We start from the raw sequence: 19,436 nt of genomic DNA, 5'->3' as shown, positions 1-19,436 counted from the left end.
GTATGTCCGCTTTAACACATATAGCTTAATAGCTAGTTGCTATTTGTGAGGAAAAAACTAACTTTAGCAGGAATTTGCAACCTAACTGAGTCAAATACAACAAATAAATAATAAAACATAATAAAAAATGAAGCATTTTATGTCTGAGCTTGGTTATTAAAGTTATTATCTGTTATTGATGAATACATACCAGAAATATTAGGAAATGGATGTGATTTATCGTTAGCTGTTTTAATCTAGTGAAATAAAAAGTGTTGCATTCAAGTCCCGTTGCATACATGTACAATGATATTAAGGTATTCTATTCTACTCTAACTTATAATCAGAAAAAGAAAGCTATATCACTGGATAATATAGTCTATATAGTCTATACCCATATGTCGAACAAGCCCTCCCAGTCATCACACTTCACTGACAGTAAAACGTGAACATTTGCTGCTGATGCTGGAGGAAAAGGTCAACAGCATGGCTTCCCTCTGGGGAACAGCACATTGCCTTACGTGCAAATAGCTGCCTAATCTGCGATGGCTGTTTGAATGTTAGCACACAAACGGAATGGTTATCACAGTGTTTCATATGGAGGGGAGGCCTGCTACGTTCAGGGCTGCTGCAAAGCGGGTCTCATGGTGACAAAAGTAAAGTTGTACTTATGAGGAAGGCCCTCGTGAGCGGTGAGGTTGAAGGAGAGCCATGTGAATGGTCGCAACCCCCCCTGCGTTGTGGGACCGTTTATTGCCTCCGCCGCTAGCTGGAGAGCCATCTGGTAGTCAGTCACCTGTGTCATGTGACGGGAGTGGGGAGGATGGGCGGGGTGAGTGATGATCGCAGGATTACACCTCCACAAGCAGTGTCAGTTCAAAGATGCAACGGATGTAGACAAGATGAGTCTTTGACCTCTGACCTTAGTGTCATAGCAGCCACCCGGGCATGGTCTTCTTGGTCGCAGGTCATTACGGCAACAGATGGTTTTACATGGGTGGCCCTTGGCATAAGGATCTCTCTTGTAGTCTGAAACAGATCCAGTATAAGACACATTACTGACAGTCGGACATACACTGTAACCTCTAAGGTCCATAATTAACTTGTCATCTACATTAATCCCTCGTTTATCACGGTTAATTGGTTCCAGACCTCACTGTGATAAGTAAGTAAGAAGCTAAAAACGTCCTACTTCCACCAAAATACTACATATAATAAATAACAAAATAAAATTATTAAAATTATTTCTGCAATTTACTGTTTACGCTGTACATTGTTGTTCATATTTGATGTCATCTATTTATTCACCACATTATTATTATTATTTATTATTATTATACGGGAGCCAGGCAACAACATTTCGCTATCTATCTATCCATCCATCCATCCATCCATCCATCCATCCACTTGTATTTGTTTTTTTTTTTAACTAATAATGGACCATAGTCAACTGTGATAATTTATCAATTAATTACTTTTTGAATGCAATAGATATTATTATTAGTTATTATTATTTATTATTAGTTATTATATTATTATTTATTATTATATGGGAGCCAGGCAACGACATTTTTTGGCTATCTATCTATCTATTTATCCATCCATCCATCCACTTGTATTTTTTTTTTTCATTAATAATGGACCATACTCAACTGTGATAATTTATCAATTAATTACTTTTTGAATGCAATAGATATTATTAGTAGTTATTATTATTATTATTTATTATCTATTATCTATTTATCCATTTATTATCTATCTATCTATTATTACTTTTTGAACGCAATAGATGGTGATATTACAATGGCGATGTAGAGAAGGGTGACTGTGTTGCAAACCTACTGTTGTATCTCATGATGTACTTGAGGGACTTGAGGTCAAACACCTTGGCCTGGTCTCTGCGGAGGATTTTTGCTCTGGGACAAAGGTCATAGGAGAAATCTTGTCCATGTCTTCTCCACAGCACATTGTATCCACTCAGGTTGTAGATTTCCACATGAAATGGAATGTTGTAGGACGGCCAGTACCCTTTAAAGTAATGCACACCGGGGTTAAAGGTTATCCACGGTATTGGTTAACTATTACAAACCTCATGTTTGCATGTTACCTCCACGTAAACTTTGGGTCTGGTCGGAGTGCATCACTTTCCCAGGAATCTGCTCCACAACGGTCAGAGCTCCGGTTCTGATGCTGTGACCGAGTGAGATCTTACTCAGGTCCACCACCATGTATTGGCTGTTGTACGTACCTGCAACACGGAACACCGACGTTGCCTTCTTTGCTTCAAACTCGAGTCTCACCACCTCAACTCCTCTGACCTGAGTTGTATTTTGAGAAGATCTGCGCCCACTCTTCGCCGCTGCTCGCCAGGCTGTTGGCCAGGCGGACTCGCTGCCAGGCCAACAGGCTGTGAGGGCTGAGCTGTGAGAACAAGGAGGCGTTGAAGACACTGATGGAGGTCTGAGTAATCAGTAGGCGGCTACCAAGCAGATAGAAATCATCCAGAGATGTAAGGAAGCCTGCGGGATGACGGACATTTGGGATTAGGAAAGGAGCAGTGGGGGGTACTTTGTGAATAGAATTGTCCCTTCTTTATTGCGGTTCATTGGTACAGACCCAACCACGACAAGTATGCTGGAGCCTATCCCAGTTGTCTTTGGGCGAGAGGCGGAGACGCAGCCTGGACTGGTCACCAGCTAACAGACAAACAACCATTCATACCTATGGACAATTTCTAGCCGCCAGTTAACCTAACATGCATGTTTTTGGAATGTGGGAAGAAACCGGAGTACCCGGAGAAAACCCGCAACCGCACAGGGAGAACATGCAAACTCCACACAGAGATGACCGAGCGGAAATTCGAACCTGGATCTTCCTGATCTCCGGACTGTGTGGCCAACATGCTAACCACATGGCCGCCGTGACAGACGAAAAAACCTGTTTATGACTTTCTAAATTTAACATTATTAGAGCTCTGTGGACATAAAATAACACCCCTACAGTCACATGGGCTGCGGGATCTCTGCAAGAACATAAAAGATGGCTGCCGCTAGCATAGCGAGCTACCACTAATAATATTAATAATACCAATTCTTAATTTAAGAAAGTGTTTCAAATGGAATGAGTAAGAAAAAAAACATATCCATTTCGCATGGAATGAGAGGAGGACCTTTTGTCACTCGAGCTCATCCATTGGCTCGGCTGAAGCATGAAGGTTTATGTCTATTGTCTGTCTCATAATATTACTGATGCATATACAGTGACCAGAATACCACATACAGTATAACTTGTTTTTATTATTATAATATTGTGAGGGAGCCATATTGGACCAGCGTTATTATTACTGAAGACCATGTATTATGGTGTGGTATGATTAGGAGAGAGTGCGTATGTACTGTACCAGGGTAGCTGCTGAACGACATCTTTCCAGTGGCTGCGTGCTTGTCGGACACCCTGAGGTCCCAGTGTTTGTAGATGCGCATGGTGGATGCATAATTGTACCAGCTGGAGTGGCCCAGCAGCAAGTTCTCGAAGCCAGGCGTCACCTTGGACACAGTGAAGAGAGGACGGGTTGTGTTTGCGTTGTATTTGCACTATGGAGATCTAGTCCTATTGTGGGTTCAGTTTGAGAGTGCTTGCCAGCAATATTTGAGATAACTACGACATTGCAAATCATTTGTGATATGCACTAAAGTCAAGTCAAATTTGCATACTAAATATTGGGCAAATTAGTAAATTAGCAAATTAGTAAGTAAGCACATCATATTTGATGGTTTGATGATAATAGATTGTCCTTGAACTTAAGTAAAACTAAAATCATGCTGTTTGCTAACAGGAGAAAGGACACATACCAGCAAATACAAATAGATGGTGTAGACATTGAAAGTGTGAAGGAAGATAAATTTCTGGGGATCACAATAGATGAAAATATGTGCTTGAAACCTCATATTACAAATATGCAAAATAAGGTGGCCAGAAATATTTCAATATTTAGTATTCAAAATTTGTTCTCAATCAGAAATCACTCCACACTCTTTATTGCTCTCTGGTTCTACCATATATTACTTATTGTGTGGAAATATGGGCTAATTACTATAAAAGCAATCTTCACTCGCTAAATGTACTGCAAAAAAGGCCAGTAAGGATAATTCATAATGCCACCTACAGAGAACATACTTATCTACAAGAGAGGAGAAATATGACCTCAGGGAAGAACTACACTTCTATGCTAGGACTACATTAAAACGCCATAGCATTTCAGTATGTGGAATCAAACTATGGAATGGATTGAAATCTACACTGAGCTCAGTAGCAGCTTGAACCAAAAGACCTTTATGAGAGCCGTGCAGTGGCCCATTCCTGGCGTACTGAAAGAGTTGAGGCGAGGTGCCAGAGCAGGGACAAGGTCCAGGAGGTCGCCGACGCTATTCAGAAACTGCACAGTGAACTCCGACAGAGGCTGAGGAGGAGAGCGGGAGGAGAGCGGGAGGAGAGCGAGGTTGAGTAGGGTGACACACGGTCGTCATTAGCTCTGCAACACACATTACATTACACACACACACCTCCATGTGTTTGCTATTGGCCCACAATGCAGCTCCGGCTAGAAGACCGTCCAGTTGGGCCAGGATCAGTCCCAAATGGTTCCACAGGGGGTCGCTGTTTTTTCTCATTTTTATCTGCTCTCTGGCCCACTGGTCCTGTTTGCTGTGGGTCATTCAGGGTGTGCTCACGCTAGGCCATTCGTTCTGAATATTTCTTTTTTGCAAGTAATTACGTGTGAGAGGAGCAATCACATTAATTGGACGACATGTTTTTATTTTGCACACAAATGTACTGTATTATTTCTATTACAAAATGTGTTTGTTATCATTCAAGAACCTGTCAGGAGTGGTTTCATTGCAGTCATGCTATGACTGAGCTATGTTGCACATATGCATATGTGAGTGAATGGGATCATGTCCTACCCAGGACAAGTATTCTAGAACATAAAAAATAGTTACTTCTCTTCTTTGAACAAATATTAAAATCGCACCTGAAGAATCTTTTCAAGGGATCCAGAACCTTCTCGTCCTTTATTAGCTGAGGGTACAAGTTGGTGTAATGATTAAACATCTGTCTGCAATGAAAGAAGCGCAATTATATTTACATTTACGATATGATACTTATATCTTTATGTGATATTATGTCGTGACAACATAAAACTCCCATCTATTCACCCAGCAGTGAAGTATCCTTCCAGGTAGCCGGCCAGGAAGAAAGTCGTCTCGTCTTCCTGTTTGCCACCACCATAACCAGCACGAATTTCCAAGATGCCCCATCCGCTCAAATGCAGAGTGTCATTGAAGTAGCCATAGGCACCCCCCTCTGTCTCCATCACATCCTGCTTCAGGATCACCCTTTTCTGGGCAGCATCCCAGTACACGGTGGCCTCATGGAGGTCTGTAAGAGGATGGTCAGGGTCACAGGGTTGAGGTTGGATAACACATATTATGTAACTTATGTTATGGCAGAATCATAGTGATAGAATTATTTAGGGGCATGCAATTTATATGTTTTTGTTATCTGACAATGTTATTTCCAGATTACATATGCAGCATCTGATATTCAAGTTAATGTTAACAAAAGGAAATGTGTATAAAGTGTACTTGTGTAGAAGCTCAATCTTAGACAATTATACAATCAAGTTAATAATTTTTAATAATAATTACCTCATATTCTATACACTACAATACTCACGCCAAGTGTGAACTGCTGCAGCCAACGTGTTGAACAGTATCCACAGTATAGTGCCCTGCTCTCTCATTTATGCAGATAATTTCTTGCAGTTTTCTGAAAATAAACAATCCTACGATCGTCACTGTTGTGAAGTAGGCGTTAATCGTTGGTACTTCCCGAGCAGGGTGATGATGTGTGTGTGATTATCTGGGACGAAAAAAAAAAAATCACTTTCCACCCCAGATGGGACTCGAACCCACAATCCCTGGCTTAGGAGGCCAGTGCCTTATCCATTAGGCCACTGGGGCATGGGTGAACGAAGCTCACAATAATTATTTTGTCCTATATTCTGCATTCTACATTTGGTGGCATTGCAATGTTATCAGAATGTAAAAACATGTATAACAGAACCGCATATATCATAAGAGTAGAGAAGGACGATAAACCCCATTTTGATGTGGCAATCACCATGGTGATGCGTTTTGGAACGTTCCATTTTATATTCTTTGAAGGGGTGTACGTCTTTCATCAAATGTATAAATAAAATAAAGACAATAATAAAACACAAAAATGTAGAAATAATTTTAATAAATCTCGATAAATGAGGGAGAGTGATGTCAAACGTAGAACTGTTTAGAATTCCTTATTTTTGTATGGAACATTCGAACATGCGCAGTAGCTAGCTTGCATTGTTTACAGAGAGCTCGACCACACAGCTTTAGCAATAAGTAGTCCTTATGGAGGTAAATATGTTGCATATATAAGCAAAGTGTCACACAAAGATCTACTAACGGGCTACTAAGGCAATCAACAGTATCAATCAAAGGGCAGGTATGGGAAACATCCGTAGCTCGTAGTTAGCTAAATAGTTAGCTAAGTAGCTGTTAGCTCAATAGCATTAGACCGTTGCATAGCGTCCTGTTGGTAACCACAACGATGGGCTGGTGTTAACGATTCTTTGTAAAAAATATAATATTAATATTGACTTGTGTGTACAATCTCATCTAGGATTTCAAAATGTCACTGAAGCTCCCGCTATTTGGGAACACATTCAGTCCGAAGAAGATTCCTCCAAGGAAATCAGCTTCGTTATCAAGCCTTCATAAGGTAAGCTCCTGTATAGGAACATTTGAATGTTATTAACAGTGGACGGATCAATAATGCTAAATATTACAACAAAGTGCATATATTGATGATTGGTGCAGTCATATTTGCATATAGCCAGTCAAATGTCATATTGTGGGTTTGTAAAGAGTGTATATGTATAATTTCCTTCTACATGTTCTCTTCTTTAGCTAGACCGTTCCACACGGGAACTTGAGCTGGGTCTTGAGTGTGGACCGCCTATGATGAACATTGGAGGACATGCATTAAAATTTGAAGATGGACACTGGATAACAGGTAATGGAAGTTGGGAATGTTGCAATGTATGTAGATCAATGTATTTTTTTTCTTCTTTTTGTCTGAACCAGAATCCGGAGGAAATGTATCTTCAAGGGAAATGGAGCGGATCAGGAAAAGAAATACACAGCTAGAAGAGGAGAACAATATTCTAAAATTAAAGATTGAAATTCTTCTTGACATGGTGAGAACAGAGGACACTACCCGGATTACCAAGGCTGAATGTACCCTTCTTATTAACGGTGGAATAACTTGCATTTCATCTTTTCCATGTAGCTGACGCAGTCCACAGTAGATTACCACCTGATGGAGAAAGAAGTGCAGGAGATAACGCCTCTGCATTGAAGAAATGACAAATATGATTATGGTGTCTTCCTCATAGGAATTTTTAAGTGGGATTACTTTTTGTTCTTTAAATATTATCTTTGGTTTTGTACATTGTAATTGTGACCAAATATTTACAATGGTCTACACAATTTTTTAAACAAAGAAGAAACTATCTCCGCCGGGCTAATTTGGGGGCACTGATTTTGAAACTGATGTATCAGCCTTCAAGCCAGATTCTTTCTGAAACTGCTGAATTTGAAGCTGTTACAAAATCAGTGCCCTCAACTTGGCTAAAAAGCGTAGTTTTCATTCATGTTTCTGCAACTTCATCACACTTTGTACACCTGTGTTATCTACCATGAACACTTTTAAGCAAAATCATGTTTTATTACATTTATAATAAACTGGTGTGTAGATTTTTTAAAAACAATTTATTTTTATTACCTCAAGTATATTAAATATTCTGCATTTTTACATAGTGTCTGTATGGCAAACAGTTCTCTTCACATTAAAGTGGAATAGCCACAATGAACACAGCTGAGGCCTTTTATTCACATATTTAAATCACATATTTGCAGACTCAACACCCTACTTATTAACCAGATTCTGACGAATTGTATAGGTTTTCACAACTGCAAATATACCATATATAGTAAGTTGGATTTTCTCGCTGTTTTACATGACACAATTGAGAGTAATTCGATTTATTTAATAAAATTGTATTTATTTCTTTCATCTTTAATGTTTATTTTGTAGCTCTACGTAGATAAGTCTATGTGCAAAGCATGTACAGTGCAACCTAATTATTTTGAATATCCCGGTCAGAGAAGAGGGCCGCCTCACAGAAAAAAATCAGTGCAGCTGATTGGTGATAGTATCTGTCAGTCAACGTCACGAATGGTTACCCACTGCGCATGCGCTACAGGATTTACGAAGTAGCTACGTAGCTACAGTAAATGCTGACAAACCGCCCAAGAGATAAAGTTAACGCGTTTTAACGGTGTTGTGAAAAATATTTAGTGGTAATTATAAGGGTTTAGTGGTACTATTGCTGTCAGCCTTCATCATGCCGAGAGGTGGTGAGTATCACTTTTAGCAAGGTAATCGTAGCTAGCAAATGTGTGTCGTATACTGTGGTGCATGCTTAGCTTTTAGCATGCTAACCGGTTAGCAGTGGGGTAATGTTGGTATTAGCGGTCCGGGAAAACATAACGGTTCAAAGTGCATACAATTGTGTTAAACTAAGTTAACTAAGTCTGCTTGTTGTATCTGCTTGTTGCAAAGTTAGGTCCCCGAAAACATTTGCACGGTTATACTCATTTTTTTTTCCAGTGTTCGATTACCGCCATTAACGTCACCATGTGTACTATAGCTTCCCTCCTTTGACAGCTTATTCATGATGTACAGTTTTACATTTAATACCAGCTTGTAGCTGTTTTTTCTCGTCGTTGCATGTGGGAGTATTTGATGCAGTCAAATAATTGCTAAGTTAAATATCTTAACATTTACTAAATTATTTTCACAGTGAATAATAATGCTGTGGCAAGTGAAATGTAATGCCAGAGCAATTAGTTAGGTCAGTCATGCAGTAACTGAGGTATATATGTATTGTACTGAATTCAGTAAATCATTTCCATAGGTGAATATTGTTGTTTTGTAATAACTTACATGTAAATCTGCAGGAAAAAAGGGCCACAAAGGCAGAGGGAAGCAATTCAGCAATCCTGAGGAGATTGACCGTCAGATGAAAGCACAGAGAGAGCTGGTGAGTTAATTCTTTTTTCAAGAGAATGCGTTTGGTGTTTATGTGTTTTTTTCTTTTCTTTTCTTTGTTTTTAAACAGGAGGAAAATGCTGGTGTGGAGAAAGAGAGCGCTTCCGACTCTGAGGAGGAGAGTAGCAGTGATGAGGAATCTGAGGTGAGGAAGGACGGGATTGTGACTATGCTGTCTGCATCTTTTGTATTTTTGCTACAAATTTTGTCGTTTCTACATACAGTCTAGGAAGAGGAGCGGCGTGGAGGGACTCATCGAAATTGAGAACCCCAACCGCGTGTCTCAGAAAAACAAGAAAGTTTCGGAATTAGATGTCAATGCTCCAAAAGAGCTGTCTCGCAGAGAAAGGTGGGTCTTTAATGAGTTATTGCGTCATCGCTAACATTGTTATTCTATGTGTTTGTATACAGCGGAAACTTCAAGTAAAATAACAAAAAACTGGCTCTGCAATTCTACGTTAAATAACAGAACTTTAAATAATCCTTTCTATGTGCAAACTGGGTCGAGTGCTTAGCGTGAAGACCTCACAGCTCAGAGACCAGGGTTCAATTCCACCCTCGGCCATCTCTGTGTGAAGTTTGCATGTTTTCCCCGTGCATGCGTGGGTTTTCTCCGGGTACTCCGGTTTCCATAGGTGTCCATAGGTATGAATGTGAGTGTGAATGGTTGTTTGTCTATATGTGCCCTGTGATTGGCTGGCCACCAGTCCAGGGTGTACCCCGCCTCTCGGCCAAAGACAGCCAAAGACAGCGGGGATAGGCTCCAGCACCCCCCTCGACCCTCAAAAAGCGGTAGAAATATAAATAATACACCTCAATATTCCAAGATGAGCCATCTTTCCTGTTGTCATGTTTATCAGGGAAGAGATCGAGAAGCAGAAGTCCAAGGAACGCTTCAGGAAGCTTCAGCTCGAGGGGAAGACTGAGCAAGCGAGAGCGGACCTGGCCAGACTTGCTATTATCAAGAAGCAGAGGGAGGACGCTGCCAAGAAAAGAGAAGAGCTCAGGAAAGGTGAGAAGGCAGGAAATGACCAATAAATTCACATTGGCTCCAATTTGAATGGTACAATCTTTTCTTTTTTATTCATAGAAAAAGAGGCTGAAGAAGCCAAAGCAAAGCGCTAGTCTCCAGTCCGAGAACGTCAACATGCACATCGGTCTCAGAGGGATGGAGAGAGGCGAGGGAACAAATTTGGAATAGCGTCAGAAGACGGCTGCTCCTGGGCTCCATCCAGTGCTTCCTTTAACACCAGGGGGGACGCGGGACTCACGATGTGGTCCGGACAGATTAAAAACGGGTGAAATCATCAAGAGGTGAAGAGAAATGCAACATTTGGGATTCATCTGCAGGTTTTCTAAGTGCTGCACGCACTCTTTACTGTTGCGCCATCTCAGTTCATGTCGATGCTGATCATTTGCATTCCTTTTTTCCTGGCTTTACGTGTTTTTTTTTATAAGGTGTTGACATGTTGATGGGACTCTAACAGCAGGGACCGTCCCTCTTTCCCTCCGACTTATTTTTGTCGGAATGCAGCAATAGATGGTAAAAAAGAACACCAATGATCAAGTAGATCAAGCTTGTATTAATTCTTTATGAAGTGGACATGATTACTGTTTACTCCACCCAGAAGGAATATTACTTGAACTACCTTTTGATAAGCCTTATTTTTTTAAAATTGCTACACAACTTAACACTTTTGGAAAGCCTTGCATCAAACTGCCTCAAAGTCTGTGGCCTTGTTTCTGCAAGGCGCTGTCCCTCTATACGACGGATTTTGTCTTTTGTTGCCTTTTTGGCCCCCTCAAGACCGCATCACTGGCTTTTATCGGCTCATTTTCACACACTTGCTCAAACGGAACCCTCACTCGCTTAACATTTTTGTGTCTGAAAAGCAAAATACTAGGAGACTTTCATTGTTTGGTTTAGCAATCTTCAAATGCATTTAAACACACAATAATCATATACACCGATGGAAAAATAACAACCTGCATTAAGGAAAAAAAACAAAGGTAAAATTGTTAAGCTGCCACTTATGTGTTTGAAGTCATTTAATAAAGAAAATCAGACAATGGCTTTACTCTAAATGTTGGTTTGTGCTTCAATTGACAATATTGAACATTATTTGAATACATAGTATGTAGATTACAAAGTCCAGCAGTTGTAAGAATATATAATAACTACATTTATGGCCGCCTACAACTCAAGACAAAAGATAAAACAGATTAAAATAAAATGTTTTATCGTGTTCTAAAACTGGAATGAAAATCTGCCATCACGGCTCATTTCCCCCAACATCTGTCATGTTTAAAGTAGAAAGCAGACAAGGATGTGAAACAATAAAATAAAATCTGTCAAGTGGTCCAACAGTTACAACACATTGAAAATTGAAAAATGGTTACTACTTGACAGCTTCCTCATTCGCTCTCGTTACATCCTTTTTTATTTCAAATAAATAAGACTTCACCTGCCAAAAAGGGAAAAGATTACGCATTTTTCTCAATTGATTTTAAAACTGACCTCATTTTGGTTATAAATAAATTCAAATTCATGTTTACTGCTAAAATATAAAGGTAACTGCTCATGATTGCTAATAGGTGGGGAGTTGAACTGTTTGCCAGTCAAAAAAAAAAAAAAATCTCCACTCACAACTGCATGTGTGCAACTTCCTCATGAAGTGTTTTACAGCTCGAGAGCGCAGATAGTAGATCATACCTTCATACCTTCTGTAGCAGCCAGCTCGACCTTGGCTGGGGTGGCCGCTCACCAAGTCGGCCAGGTATTGCTCACACAGCCAAAATGCTCCGACAGTCTCTCAGCATTCTGAAGCAGCTTGGATCTTCTGCAAAGTAAGTTTTTCCCCCCATAATACTCTTGTGTGTTTTGTTGTAAAAACTACTTTATGTATGTACTGTGATTGGTATGGCGTTTGACACAACATACACTGATGCACAGTCAGCATCAGAACAAGAATTATGACATGCTGTATTAAATATGTCTACACTTTTGGTCCGGTTTAGCTCTTTGCCTGTGACTCAGTTTGAGGTTGCAGTTGCACGGCACCCGCGCGGTGCGCTTCTGCACGGGAAAACCACACCAGCACACAAAGCCACTCGCTATTTACACGAACATGACATTCGATATCTCGTTTTTAACAACATGCACAGCAATTCTGTGGTTTGCTTCTTTTATACAACTCGGTGTATTGCAATACTACTGCTTCATGGTTCTCAAAACTGGCGTTTAAATAAGGAACTGCCCAGAGCGCCCAACTGGTTTTGTGTTTTCATGTCATACACACTCCTGAACCATAGCTCGATTACTTTTTGCATTATTATATACAATAAATGACAATATAGCTAACAAAATTGTCATAATAATGTTTTGCCAATGATTACTTTATGTTATTGTTAATATTATTCATATTTGCAGGTCTCAAGATGTCAGTGAGCTTCTACAAGAAGACCTGGTTGTGGTGAGAAGAACAGTCTCCTGTAGCCTCATAAAAACCGGAGCTACTTAAAATATGCAAGTGTTTCTGGTAATACTTGGTAATACTGCATGTATGCGTGGCATTGAAGGTGGAGCAGCGGGTGGAACCCGCCAAGAGAGCAGCTCAGGTCCTCCATAAGAAGTTGCAAGGCTGTATGCAGAGCCAGTCGGGACTGGATACTGAAAAGCGGATGGTACGTGACGACGCCACCTGTCAGCCATGATGGAACCACTGTGAACTGTACAGAAAGTGTTTGTGGGCGTCTCCGCAGAAGAAGCTTCCTCTGATGCTGCTGTCAGTCGGCATGGCGGAAAGCTTCAAAGACTTTGACGCGGAGTCTCCCATCAGGTGAGGGCTTCACCTTCTGGTATCCGTGACTCGGTGGTGTTTCCTCCCTCATGTGAGAACCTCCTGACAAGCACGTCAGCCACCATGTTTTCAGTTCTGTATCAAAAAGGAAGATCTTGTGATGGTGAACTCTTTCAGATTAGGAGCTTCAAGCAATGTACAGAACAGCTGTCTTTGGGGGGTTGCTGGAGCCTATCCCAGCTGTCTTTGGGGGGTTGCTGGAGCCTATCCCAGCTGTCTTTGGGGGTTGCTGGAGCCTATCCCAGCTGTCTTTGAGGGGTTGCTGGAGCCTATCCCAGCTGTCTTTGAGGGGTTGCTGGAGCCTATCCCAGCTGCCGTGGGGGGTTGCTGGAGCCTATCGCAGCTGCCGTGGGGGGTTGCAGGAGCCTATCGCAGCTGCCGTGGGGGGTTGCAGGAGCCTATCGCAGCTGCCGTGGGGGGTTGCAGGAGCCTATCGCAGCTGCCGTGGGGGGTTGCTGGAGCCTATCCCAGCTGCCGTGGGGGGTTGCTGGAGCCTATCCCAGCTGTCTTTGGGGGGTTGCTGGAGCCTATCCCAGCTGCCTTGGGGGGTTGCTGGAGCCTATTCCAGCCAATTAACCTAGCATGTTTTTGGAATGTGGGAGGAAACCGGAGTACCCGGAGAAAACCCACGTATGCACGGGGAGAACATGCAAACTCCACACAGAGATGGCTGAGGGTGGAATTGAACCCTGGTCTCCTAGCTATTTAATAATAATATATAATAATAATAATATAATATAATGAATTGTGGTTGGATAAATGTTGTATTCCTCTATAAATGTGTGTGTGTGTGTGTGTGGCAGGCGGGTGCTGGAGATGTGTTGCTTCATGGAGAAGATGTTGGCCAGCCTGCTAGCAGACTACGAGATGAAAGTGGAGAAAGAAGTCTTGGAGCCATTGAATAAACTTAGTGAGGTGTGATGAATATTATTTTAATATTTGTCCGTTAAATGATTATTTATGTGTCATTTGTCTTCCTGCCTTCTTGTTCGTCCTCAAGGAAGAATTACCAGAGATCCTCAAAAACAAGAAGCACTTTTCAAAGCTCAACACAGACTGGAATAATGCACGACTCCGGTTGTATTTCCTCACTTTGTGATTTGAACTCATCCTTGCAGCGGTTTACTGATTATTGTTTCATATTTTTACCCCCCCCCCCGTCCACCCACAGGAGCCAGGCCAGCACCGGTCCACAAGCAAAGCAGGATGGGCTCAAGGACGAGGAGGAAGAAGCTTGGAGGAAGTTGGAGACCATCAAGGCACTAATGTTCATTCTTAAAGGGGCTTTATATGCTTTTTTATATGTTTTTTTATATGCTTTTCCCACTTTTCTGACCTCTAAATGTATTTAGAATGTCGTATTGTGGTGTTAAACCATAGCAAAGTGTAAGTTTCAATTCCATTTCAACTGCTTTGGCGGAAAGCTCAAATCCAAGGAAATACAACTGGAATAGGTGCAGATTCTGGAAGATCTTGAAAGTTTTCAATGCGGGTTATTGTGTGTAGCTGCTCTACAGCAGTCCACAACTCAACAGAAAGGGTCAAAAAAAGGAATATTGAGTTGCTGTTGAATATAAGTTGTTCCCATTTGGGGTTTGAACCGTAAATCATTGAGTTGTTTATGTCTTTATAGAACCAGTACTCAGCAGACCTGTATCACTTTGCAACCAAAGAGGATGATTACGCCAGCTACTTCATTCGCGTACGTTGGAATCAAAATACAAGTTGCAAACAAACATATGTGAGTAAACTTCATTTTCTTTCTTCATTTTCCAGCTTTTGGAGCTGCAAGCGGAATACCACAAAAATTCCCACGACTTCCTGGATCGAAATATAAATGAACTGAAGGAGAATTACAGCCAAAAAGGTCAGTGTTTGTGGTTTTGGGGGTGAAATTATCAATTCATTCATTCATTTTCTACCGCTTTTCCTCACGAGGGTTGTGGTGGGTGCTGGAGCCTATCCCAGCTGTCTTTGAGGTTGCTGGAGCCTATCCCAGCTGTCTTTGAGGTTGCTGGAGCCTACCGTAGCTGTCTTTGAGGTTGCTGGAGCCTACCGTAGCTGTCTTTGAGGTTGCTGGAGCCTACCGTAGCTGTCTTTGAGGTTGCTGGAGCCTACCCCAGCTGTCTTTGAGGTTGCTGAGGCCTACCCCAGCTGTCTTTGAGGTTGCTGGAGCCTACCCCAGCTGTCTTTGAGGTTGCTGGAGCCTACTCCAGCTGTCTTTGAGGTTGCTGGAGCCTACTCCAGCTGTCTTTGAGGTTGCTGGAACCTACTCCAGCTGTCTTGGGGGTTGCTGGAACCTACTCCAGCTGTCTTGGGGGTTGCTGGAGCCTACTCCAGCTGTCTTGGGGGTTGCTGGAGCATATCCCAGCTGTCTTTGGGGGTTGCTGGAGCCTATCCCAGCCGTCTTTGGGGGTTGCTGGAGCCTATCCCAGCCGTCTTTGGGGGTTGCTGGAGCCTATCCCAGCCGTCTTTGGGGGTTGCTGGAGCCTATCCCAGCCGTCTTTGGGGGTTGCTGGAGCCTATCCCAGCCGTCTTTGGGGGTTGCTGGAGCCTATCCCAGCCGTCTTTGGGGGTTGCTGGAGCCTATCCCAGCCGTCTTTGGGGGTTGCTGGAGCCTATCCCAGCCGTCTTTGGGGGTTGCTGGAGCCTATCCCAGCTGTCTTTGGGGGTTGCTGGAGCCTATCCCAGCTGTCTTTGGGGGTTGCTGGAGCCTATCCCAGCTGTCTGGCCGAGGGTGGAATTGAACCCTGGTCTCCTAGCTGTGAGGTCTGCGCGCTAACCACTTATTATCAATACAATTAAATACAATTTTAGAAAGGCAATCTAACAAATTAAATGCTTTTTCCTGCCAATGAAATCTAATTTGGCGGCACGGCGGTTGAGTGGTTAGCGCGCAGACCTCACAGCTAGGAGACCAGGGTTCAATTCCACCCTCGGCCATCTCTGTGTGGAGTTTGCATGTTCTCCACGTGCATGCGTGGGTTTTCTCCGGGTACTCCGGTTTCCTCCCACATTCCAAAAACATGCTAGGTTAATTGGCGACTCCAAATTGTCCATAGGTATGAATGTGAGTGTGAATGGTTGTTTGTCTATATGTGCCCTGTGATTGGCTGGCCACCAGTCCAGGGTGTACCCCGCCTCTCGCCCGAAGACAGTTGGGTAGGCTCCAGCACCCACTTTGTGAGGAAAAAAGCAGTAGAAAATGAATGAATGAATGAATGCATGAATAACATTGAATAACATTGTAAACATTATTTATTATACATTTATAAAATGAATGTAATAATTTATGTGATGTCCTGCAGGGTCGCCAGTGAACCCTTTTGGACGGAAGGTTTTTGGGGAGCCGCTGGTCTCTCATTTGCAGGAAAGCAACAACGAAATCGCTGCACCCATCCAAGAGTGCGTTCATATGCTGCTCAGAACAGGAATGAAAGAGGAGGTGGGATTGGGATTGGGATCCCGCGTTCCCCGTATCTGATGAAGATAGAACCAGTAATGGATGACTAACATGCCCTACTGCTTCCACTTCAGGGTCTCTTTCGGCTGGCGGCTGCGGCCTCGGTAGTGAAGAAGCTAAAGACTTGTTTGGATCAGGGGAAGGTTGACCATAGCGAGTTCAGCATGGATCCTCATGCTGTGGCTGGTGAGGATCTACAGTAGATCTATTCACGCATTGATATACTGGAATAAATAGTGTTTTTTTTAATCTGGAATGGCTGCCATTCTCAGGTGCTCTCAAGTGTTACCTGCGAGAACTCCCTGAACCTCTAATGACCTCTGAACTCTACCACGACTGGTTTAAAGCAGCAGGGTGCGGAAAAAGTCCACACCCAGCACCTTTCATACAGTATCTGTGATTGAAGACTTGATGCTGTGTTTTTTGTTTTTACAGTGAAAAAGACATGAGTGACAAGCTGGAGAAGTTCAGAGCTTTGCTGAAGAAGCTGCCCCCGGAGAACTACAACAACCTCAGGTGTTGGTCTTTGAACGTGTCATCAAACTATGTTGTCATAACACTTATTTTTTTTTTTTTTTTGGACTAGGTACCTGGTCCAGTTCTTGTCCCTGCTGTCCCAGCAGCAGTCTTCCAACAAGATGACTCCCAGCAACATCGCCATCGTACTCGGGCCTAACCTGCTCTGGCCGCGAGCTGACGGGTAACTGTCGGCCATGTTTTTTTACTCTCTTCAACCACACACTACGACCTCTTCCTGTTTAGGGAGAGCCCTCTCCTCGACATGGCGTCCGCCTCCTCAGTCCAGGTGGTAACAGTTATCGAGCCTCTTATTCAATACAGCGCCACTCTCTTCCCTGAAGGTACGAACCCCACCTTTATTTCAAGTAGAATCTATTTATATCTCGCTACATCACACTCAGATCATTAGCTTGGTATAAAATGGCAGCTGTTTGTTTGACAGGTGCCAATCATCAGCTATGAAAAATCCTCATGACGAGCTAGTCAACCCACTGGAAATTGCAAAAGATCACAGCTCAATATAACAGTCTGACAGAGGGAGGCTGACGTCACTGCAGCAATGAATGCGTTGAAAACATTCTTGATGTTTGTTCAGGGGTGTCCTTTGAGGTCCCAGAGGCCCCCGAGGTCCAAGTTGATCCTCCAGTCCAGTCCTCCGTGTCAGAACGGGCGCCACTCAGCAGAACCGTCCCCTCATCCTCCACAGCCTCCTCTTCCTCTTCCCACCTCCCTCTCTCCAAGACAAACAGGTATCCAGGTAGCCAGCTAGCTAGCTGGAAGGTTAGCAAAGCATTTCATTGATCATCTTCACCTTTTCTCCATTCAGCATATCTTCTCAAGATGGTGTCTCCTCCATGAAGCCTGTTTCTGCCAGGCGCTCAGCATGGGCATCTGAGGCGGCAAGGCTGCAAAAAGAAACACCCGTGCCAGAACCCACCTTGTCGTTCAACCAGAACCCGACGCAGCCGACCCCAACTGCGGGATCCAACCAAGGAGAGACCAAAGACCAAGCCCAGAAACAGTGCTTGGAACCGCTGGTGTCCATTTCGGAGGCCCCTCTTACCGCTCCTAAAGACGTTGTGAGGATCACACCAAACAAACGTGAGTCAAACCTTCTATGACAGGGGTCTCAAACTCAATTTACTTGGGGGCCACTGGAGCTAGGGTCTGGGTGAGACTGGGCCACATCAGGTTTTCAAAAAAAACAACAAGACACATGCTAACTCGCAAACTAGAGAGCTAGCGACCTAAACGGTAGCCTTCAAGTTATTTCCTTTAAACTTAAATAGCCAAAAACTTACCACTTCCACACGGATAGGGAGGATAACTATTAACAGTTATTTAACCTTTAACATGAACATGAATCAAACGTAATAATTTTTTCTGGGTACATGATACCATACAGCATCCATATCAAACTTGCGCGGGCCGCACTAACATTAAACTTTCATATCAAGGCGGGGGCCTCAAACTAGTGTCCTGCGGGCCACTAATGAATCGTCCCAGTGGGCTTACTTTTTATGATTATTATTCTGTATCCCTGCCTCTCATTCGCAGCAAAGAGATGCGCCAGTGTGAGAAAAGCAAACGAGCCGATGACGGTTCTCTACAGCAAACCCAAAGCCCCGGTGCCGCCCAAGCCACGAGCCCCCTCGGCGCCCACAGCCACCCACAGTGGCACCACGGGAGTGACTCCTCCAGTTCAACCGGCGGGCCTCAAAAAGCCACAGTTTAAAAAGTACGGACTTAAAGCCCCAAACTGCCCTCCACCGCTCCCCCCTGCGGTACAGACGACGGAGGCGCAGTAAGATGAGATGTAGAGGATCACAACTTGACCCAAAACACCTAAACCTCACCTTTGACCTCACAAACACGCCCTAGTTCCATTTCAGGAAGGTGTAACCACAGGTGTCCCGATACTTTTGTCCATGGTGTATCTGAGTATTGTTTGAGTTCATTGTACTTAATTAATGTATTTATTTACACAAAGGTTTGGATTTCAAAATAATAGCACACCTCTCAGCTAATAAAGTCTGGACATTAATATTTATTACATCTCTCCACCACACTCTGAAAATTATGAGAGCATATAGTCATAATATTGACATTAAAGGTTGAATTTATGAGATTAACAATGAAAGATAAAGTCATATGAGATTAAAATAAAGTTGGAATTATGAACGAGAAAATCATAAGTATGAGATTAAAAAGTCTGATAGGTCGAAATTATGATCTGAGACAATTATGAGAGCGGAAAGTCAAAATATTGAGATAAAATGTAGAAAATATGAGATAGAAAGTCATGAGTATGTGTCTCATAATTGTCATTTTTAATCTCATAATTATGACTTTATCTCACAATACCACATTTTTATCACATCAATTCTGTCTTTCCTATG

At 42.7% G+C, this 19,436-nt stretch overlaps 4 protein-coding genes and 1 non-coding gene across 5 annotated transcripts; 3 read left to right on the top strand and 2 right to left on the bottom strand.

The window, feature by feature from the left end:
* Positions 1-13: 13 nt before the first annotated feature.
* Positions 14-5,826, bottom strand: plbd1b (phospholipase B domain containing 1b). The gene is made up of 11 exons (XM_058061281.2): positions 5,716-5,826; positions 5,196-5,418; positions 5,012-5,095; positions 4,542-4,683; positions 4,310-4,438; positions 3,380-3,524; positions 2,298-2,498; positions 2,087-2,227; positions 1,822-2,007; positions 902-1,008; positions 14-775 (listed from the first exon to the last, which is right to left on the bottom strand). The coding sequence occupies exons 1-11, from the start codon at positions 5,780-5,782 to the stop codon at positions 599-601; spliced, it is 1,602 nt and encodes a 533-aa protein (XP_057917264.2). The 5' UTR covers positions 5,783-5,826; the 3' UTR covers positions 14-598.
* Positions 5,827-5,929: 103 nt separating this feature from the next.
* Positions 5,930-6,002, bottom strand: trnar-ccu (transfer RNA arginine (anticodon CCU)). The gene has a single exon. It is a non-coding gene; the product is annotated as a tRNA-Arg (tRNA).
* A 362-nt stretch (positions 6,003-6,364) lies between these two features.
* On the top strand, positions 6,365-8,143 carry cby1 (chibby 1, beta catenin antagonist). The gene is made up of 5 exons (XM_058061279.2): positions 6,365-6,437; positions 6,703-6,801; positions 6,990-7,095; positions 7,167-7,279; positions 7,372-8,143. The coding sequence occupies exons 1-5, from the start codon at positions 6,432-6,434 to the stop codon at positions 7,438-7,440; spliced, it is 393 nt and encodes a 130-aa protein (XP_057917262.1). The 5' UTR covers positions 6,365-6,431; the 3' UTR covers positions 7,441-8,143.
* A 190-nt stretch (positions 8,144-8,333) lies between these two features.
* Positions 8,334-11,280, top strand: pdap1a (pdgfa associated protein 1a). Its single transcript, XM_058061278.2, has 6 exons — positions 8,334-8,501; positions 9,105-9,187; positions 9,266-9,340; positions 9,420-9,544; positions 10,056-10,207; positions 10,286-11,280. Exons 1-6 carry the CDS (start codon positions 8,489-8,491, stop codon positions 10,318-10,320), a joined length of 483 nt encoding a protein of 160 aa, XP_057917261.1. The 5' UTR covers positions 8,334-8,488; the 3' UTR covers positions 10,321-11,280.
* Positions 11,281-11,368: 88 nt separating this feature from the next.
* On the top strand, positions 11,369-18,889 carry sh3bp1 (SH3-domain binding protein 1). Its single transcript, XM_058061282.2, has 18 exons — positions 11,369-12,042; positions 12,626-12,668; positions 12,775-12,879; positions 12,958-13,034; positions 13,859-13,970; positions 14,056-14,132; positions 14,227-14,314; positions 14,689-14,757; positions 14,832-14,922; positions 16,364-16,500; positions 16,593-16,704; positions 16,791-16,872; positions 16,954-17,034; positions 17,105-17,218; positions 17,281-17,378; positions 17,633-17,786; positions 17,864-18,138; positions 18,595-18,889. The coding sequence occupies exons 1-18, from the start codon at positions 11,993-11,995 to the stop codon at positions 18,843-18,845; spliced, it is 2,016 nt and encodes a 671-aa protein (XP_057917265.2). The 5' UTR covers positions 11,369-11,992; the 3' UTR covers positions 18,846-18,889.
* The last annotated feature ends 547 nt before the right edge of the window (positions 18,890-19,436 follow it).

Source organism: Doryrhamphus excisus, linkage group LG2 (assembly GCF_037039965.1).
Source record: "Doryrhamphus excisus strain RoL-2023G ecotype Guam linkage group LG2, RoL_Dexc_Guam_v1.1, whole genome shotgun sequence".
Lineage (NCBI taxonomy): Eukaryota > Metazoa > Chordata > Actinopteri > Syngnathiformes > Syngnathidae > Doryrhamphus > Doryrhamphus excisus.
The sequence above is the reverse complement of the archived record's forward strand: the minus strand, read 5'-3'. Positions and strand labels throughout refer to the sequence as shown.